The following is a 6,000-nucleotide window of genomic DNA, read 5'->3' as shown; positions in this document are numbered from 1 at the left end:
CAAGGGATGGGCAGGGGTATACTTTGGGTATCAAAAGGAGACAACGACAGAAAGCAAAAAGACAACATTGTACCGAGAAAGATGTCAAGCGGGGCAAGAGCAGAAATAGAAAAAGCAAGCAGCAGTAGCAGCAGCGTCAACCCAACGGCCGTGTCCCGAAAGAGGAATCACTCAACTTTGGAAAGTGAGTAATCAGGGGGCCAATTTGCACCAAACGGCGGGCTCTAAAGAGGCGCGCAGGAGCCACGCCAATCTTGCCGTCGGTCGCACGCTAACGCTCATGGGTATCAGAGAACCAATCTTGACTGGGTATCTTGAAATGCAGATCCGATTCCGACCAAACCCGAGTAGTAAAAGTGAGGGTATGTGTTGTGTTTCTCTCTCAGTGGTGGCGTGTATGATTGATTGCGGTTATCATTTGCGAATTCGCTCTATTCTTTTACGTTCGTGGCATCTCGTCCCTGTCCCGTCGAACATTCATGCATCATGACCGGGCTGGAAACTCAGGAAGCGGACGGCGCCTTTTCCTAAGCGGCAGCAGTCACGGCCGGGGTGGCCTCCAAAGGCTTGGCAGGCTGCTCCTCTGCAGCCGGGACGGCAGCTGCAGCCGCAACCGTTTCGGTCTCGGCCGGCTTAGCAGTCTCCTCGGCGCCGGCATCGGTAGCCGCCTCGGCGGCGGGCGCGGCTGGGACGGCTGGGGTCTCCTCAACCTTCTCAGGCTTCTCGGCTTTTCCCTTGCCCTGAAAGAAAGGATCAGTAGGGGTTATTGGTACGCAAAACTTAAGTACCACGAACCTTGATGGTAGCACGGAGCTTAGAGAAGGGAGACTTGGGCTTCTCGCTCTCCTCGTCAGAAGTAGTCTCCTTCTTCTTGGCGCCAAAGGCAAAAGGCAGAGAGCTCTTGCGTTTCTCGGCCTTGGTTTCCTTCTTGGTCTCGCCATTCACAGCCGCAGGAGTCTCGGTAGCCTCCGTGGCAGCGGCGGCGGGAGCAGCAACCTCAGCTGACAGGGGCTCAGTGGTCTCAACAGCCGGGATAACAGGCGCGGTCTCGGCAACGGCTTCGGTGGCGGGAGCTTCCTTGGTAGCAGAGGCTTCGGCAGGAGCAGCCGCAGGCTTCTTCTTGCCGAATGAGAGGTTACCGAAGATGCTTTGGAATGGTTAGCAGGCGAGGCAAAGTCATAGGTCCTGGAGTTGCCTACCTAGTGCGCTTGTTGGGGGTAGGCCTAACGGCCTCGGCGGTCTCGCCCTCCTTCTTCTCCTCAGCCTTCTCTTCCGCCTTCTCCTCGGGCTTCGTCTCCGATGTCACCTCGGTAGCGGCAGGCTCGGTGGCAGCTGCGGCAGCGGTGGCCTCGGTAGCAGGAGCCTCAGTGGCAGCGTTGGTCTCGGCAGCGGGCGCCTCAACCTCAGCAGGCTTGCTCTCAGCCTCAACCTTCTTCTCCTCCTTCTTGCCAAGCAGGCTGCCAAAGATCGAGGTCCGCTTGCGGCTGGCTGAGCGGCGCTTAGGCTCCTCCTTCTTCTCCTCCTTCTTCTCTTCAGCCTTGTCCTCCTCTTTAGCTTCCTCCTTGGCAGGCTCAGCGGCGGCCGCCTCGGTGGCAGCGGGCTCTTCCTTGGCGGGCTCCGTGGTGGCAACAGCAGCGACCTCAGGAGTAGGCTCAGCAGGCTTCTCCTCCTTCTTGACAGGAGTGGGCTTCAAGCTCTCGAGAGTCTTCTTGTACGTCTCGGACTCGGTAACAGTGGCAGCGAGCTCCTTAGCCTCAGCAATCTTCACCTTCAGTTGGGCAACCCAGTTGTCGCGCTCAGCAGCGTTGGAAGCCTTGAAGGTGTGCTTGTGGCCCTTGGCGGTGAAGTGGAACTTGTTGGCACCCTCGGTCACGGGCTCCGAAGCCTCGGCCTAGATAGATGGTTAGTTTCATAGCCAAGTACTGTCTACGGTGGCTCACATACGAGCTGGATGACGCCATGGGGAGCAGCCTTGTCACCCTTCTCGCTGTAGAACAGGAGACCCTTGCCAGTCTCGGCAGCCCAGGAGGTCACATGGTGGGCGACCTCCGCAACCTTGTCGGCCTTGAAAGAGGAGATCGCCTTCAGGTCAACTGGCTCAGAGCCGAACCAAAAGAGCTGCTTGGAGTAGATAAAGTTCCTTATGACACGCGTTAGTTTGAGAGTCTCGCGGCGATGGCGAGGTTTGGTAGAGCATACTTGGGGAAGTTGGCGCCCTGGCCCTTGTGTTCAAGGTGACCCTCCTCAACGGGCTTGACCTCCTCCTCCTTCTTGGCCTCTTCGGCGGGAGCAGCGGGGGTCTCAGCGGCAGCGCTGGTCTCAGCAGCAGGGGTCTCGGCGACTGGGGCAGCAGCAACGGTCTCCTCGGGCTTGGTCTCGGCGGGCTTCGCCTCGGCGACGGGCTCCGTGACAGCAGGAGTCTCCTGCGGGACTTCGGTGGGCTTCTGTGTGTCGGCCATTTCGGAAAAATATTGTTGCTTCGGAAAGCAGGGTATCTCGAGAGAAAAAGAAATGGGTATAGGGTATCACTGAGAAGACAGAGAGCAAGAAAAAACAGATGCCAGCGGGTGATTTACTATTAGTATCACAGGTGGCCTGCACTGATTCTTGAGGGTATTGCAAGAAAAATCTCGGTGACGAGACAATGGATTGGGGGATGCGGTGGGAAGCACAGAGAAAAGAAAGGAAAAAGAGGAAGAGGGGGGAGAGTCGGCCGCGTGATGGTCGCTGGGGGTACTTATTGCGGCGTGCTAGTACGAGGCAGATGGGCAAGGGCTCATCAGTGGTTCACTGGTTCGTGTGTGAAAACGGCAGGACCGCCCTTGTCGAGCGCCCCCGTTCGGCAGCTCCCAACCTTGAAGGCTGCCCTGCCGTCGGCTGCCAGCCCCCGAGCTCTGACTGGCTGGCTTCTCGCTCATCCACCCGCACGTCTTGAAACGGAAAACAGACCCTGCTGCGAAATACATATTGGCGAGCTTTGTGGACCGAAGCCCCCAATCACGGTCGCTGAAAGACGCTCCAGTGCTCCTCCTTTCCAGCGGACAAAGGCGAGGTCGGCCGTTAGGTTGTGAATGGTCAAATTTCAGACGAGATTGCGCCAACCGTTTTCGGACAGGGATCCGTTTCTGCGCTTTCGTTCGCACGCGCTTCTGCTGCAGCCACCAGCAGGCTCCACAACCCACGGCCCACAACGGCTGCACCAGACTGGTGGTTAGTGCGTCTTTTGGGGTCCTGTCAGCCCACAAATAAAAAATTCTTAGCTACGGAGCAGGTACCGCAGACTGCCGGCATATTACAGTCGCATCAGAAGTCCGCTGCGGCATCCTCATTGAAACCGCTCTCTTTCCCCCTTTATCTTGCCCTCAGAGAGTCCATACCAAGGTAAAGGCCTCACCGTTCAGGACAAAGTATTACCTTGCCAGGATGCAGTCCTGTCTCACCGTCAATCAACAATGGTAAGTCTCCTGCTAGTGGTAGGGTGAAGCAGGGGGAAGGTTACATGCCCCTTTGCCCTCATCAATCACCGTCTCCACCAACCTCAGCCGTTCCCGTCGGCAGCGCAACCTGCTTCACCACGCCGCTGCATTGCGTGCCCCGTAACGTTAGACAGTTGCTTACCTGCTTGCTTGCTGTAGTGTACATCGTGTATCCGTAGGGGCCCCCAGGAGTCTGTCCGTACCCAAATTCGCGATGGTGGACGAATCCTGAACCCCGATCCTGCAATTTGGCACGCAGCCAGAAATCTTAACCACGTCGCGCATAACGTGCATCGTCATGTCTCTCCTGCATAGGGAGCGAAGTGTGAACTTTTAGCTCACGTTAGCCTCTCGCATGCTTACATCCGCCGCTCCACACCTGTAGAAATTGATCGGCGCTATGGGAGCATAGTGTTCCTGGCAAAACATGAAAAACACACACGCCGTACGGAGTACCTTAGTAGAAATGAGTTAAGGTCCACCCATTGCCACTCAGATTGATAAAAGCCACCGTTACGATGGCCTCCGGACAGTGAGCCGTTCTCCGTAGATATGACTCCGGTGCCGACGAGGCTCCGGCGATTTCCGCAGGACCGCCGGGCTTTGTAAGTTTGATACAACTAAAGATAGCATAACGTTTATGTATCTGGGTACCTTATGTATGTACGGCTTCTACACGTGTAGAGAAGCTTAGTCCAGTTCAGAGCCTTATTTAGTGTACCGTGTTCGATTCCGTTGAAGAGTAACATTACGGTAAGATACACCGTATGTTGTCGAGTGAGAGCGTACTGTATGTACTGTACAGTACATACGGACAGAGACGGGAGGACAGAGGACGATGCGGATGTTCCCCTTTTTGGCAAGAGAAAAGGGGCAGGCCGACTTCTGCCCTCTCGGCGGTCAAAGCTCCAGTGTACTGTGATATGTACTGTACAGTACAGAAGTATCCTTGCAGATAATCACAATATCTTGTGGAGTGGGTCAATGTTAACGTTATCCGTATTTCCTTCTCAGCGATCCCTACATGCGTCTAAAAGCAGCTTCACATTGCTACACACATTGATTGCGATATCCAGTTGACGAGTGATTTCTGCTGGCGAGTGCTTTGTATACGCGACCGTTACTGCAGGCGGAAGAGCAACATGAAACCAGCATTCTCTGCCGTCAGATGAAACAATTTCTGGCGATAATAAACGGCCAGCTGAGCGATAAGGCGAAAACGGATAACCTGGAAAAGCAATGTTCGGCGGCCAAAACTCGCTAATCAGTTGCGGCTAGTCTCACCGATTGGTTTTCACTTGACCCAGATCTTCGAGATTTCGATGCCCGTGGGTGGGGTGCGTAACGGCGACATTGACAAGTGAACAGAAACTGGAAAGCGCAACCTTGGAAGTTCTGTGCTCTAGCATCCCACTTCTTCGTATAGGCTTTGACAGTCCTGTCTCTTGTCAAAAGGTGCAGTCATGCTTCTCAGTTGTTACCTGACAGCATCCATGATGTTAGCAGTTTAGCACTCATCGTACTCATCCATGACAGCTCCTTCCAGTCCCCTTCGGGGAAATAGGTAGGTAGGTACGTAAGTTAGCTTACTCAGGCCGCGACCTCTTTCCGTCTGAGAAGCGGCATCAGCCTCAGGGAGAAAGCCTGAACTCAACACCAATGTGAACAGAATAAAGCCTTCCTGTCCGTGGAGAGCACGGTCACCTGTTTCAATATGACCTTTTATTCGACTACCGGGCACTCTCCGATCCCCTTAACGTTAATCGTCGCTAGAATTCGACGACAGCACCTCCTCTACCGTTCATTTGGCTGCGATTCCCTTGGTTCCTGCTTGATGCAATGTGCGGGGGAAAGCTCGAATTCACCACACACACTCGTCTCTCACCTGACCTCAGTCCTCATCCGACCACACTCAACGCTCATGCACGTCTCCTGCAGGATAAGTCAGGGAAGGTAGGTGTGTGGTGGTGGGCGAATGCTCAGTTGCTACCAGGCCGATCCCCTTCTTTTCCTGCCTCGATTTGATCTTCGTTTTCAGAGTCACTTAGGTTGTCTTGCGAATCTCGCCCAGATGCTTGCGCTTCGTCATGGCGGAAACCAGCTGTACAGTTCCGACGCAGTGAGATATCCAAGCACTGGTTCCTAGTAAGCAGCCAATGCCAAAATCCGGGAGCACGGCCAATGCCGACGACAGCACCACGGTGGTTGCACAACCTTGGTATCGAAACGAGGTGGCACGCGACTCGCCGGCACCCGCATTTCGTATCACGGTAGCATGCAGGAATGGGCGCAAGTGCACTAGGCAAAGAAGATCTCATGTAGATGCAGCCATCACAACGGGCTCGTCGCTACGGAGTATCTCTTCGGAGTATCTCTTACACAGAATGCGCCGTTTCACCCCCTCGATCTTCCACACCGACCATGACCCTAAGTTAAGGTAGGCTAATCATTATGTACATACATACTATCCACCCCTCGCCTTTGATCTCCGATAGCACCTGATATACACGCGCTTGCGGGATCT

General features: G+C 54.8%; 1 protein-coding gene across 1 annotated transcript; it reads right to left on the bottom strand.

Annotated features, from left to right (window-relative positions):
* Positions 1-527: 527 nt before the first annotated feature.
* N656DRAFT_787002 (uncharacterized protein) lies at positions 528-2,459 on the bottom strand (the record flags this gene model as incomplete). Its single annotated transcript, XM_064816564.1, has 5 exons — positions 528-740; positions 796-1,147; positions 1,200-1,891; positions 1,945-2,140; positions 2,200-2,459. 5 exons carry the CDS (start codon positions 2,457-2,459, stop codon positions 528-530), a joined length of 1,713 nt encoding a protein of 570 aa, XP_064674282.1.
* Between the last annotated feature and the right edge of the window lie 3,541 nt (positions 2,460-6,000).

This window comes from Canariomyces notabilis (genome assembly GCF_033297395.1).
Source record: "Canariomyces notabilis strain CBS 508.74 unplaced genomic scaffold N656scaffold_2, whole genome shotgun sequence".
Taxonomy (NCBI): domain Eukaryota; kingdom Fungi; phylum Ascomycota; class Sordariomycetes; order Sordariales; family Chaetomiaceae; genus Canariomyces; species Canariomyces notabilis.
The sequence above is the reverse complement of the archived record's forward strand: the minus strand, read 5'-3'. Positions and strand labels throughout refer to the sequence as shown.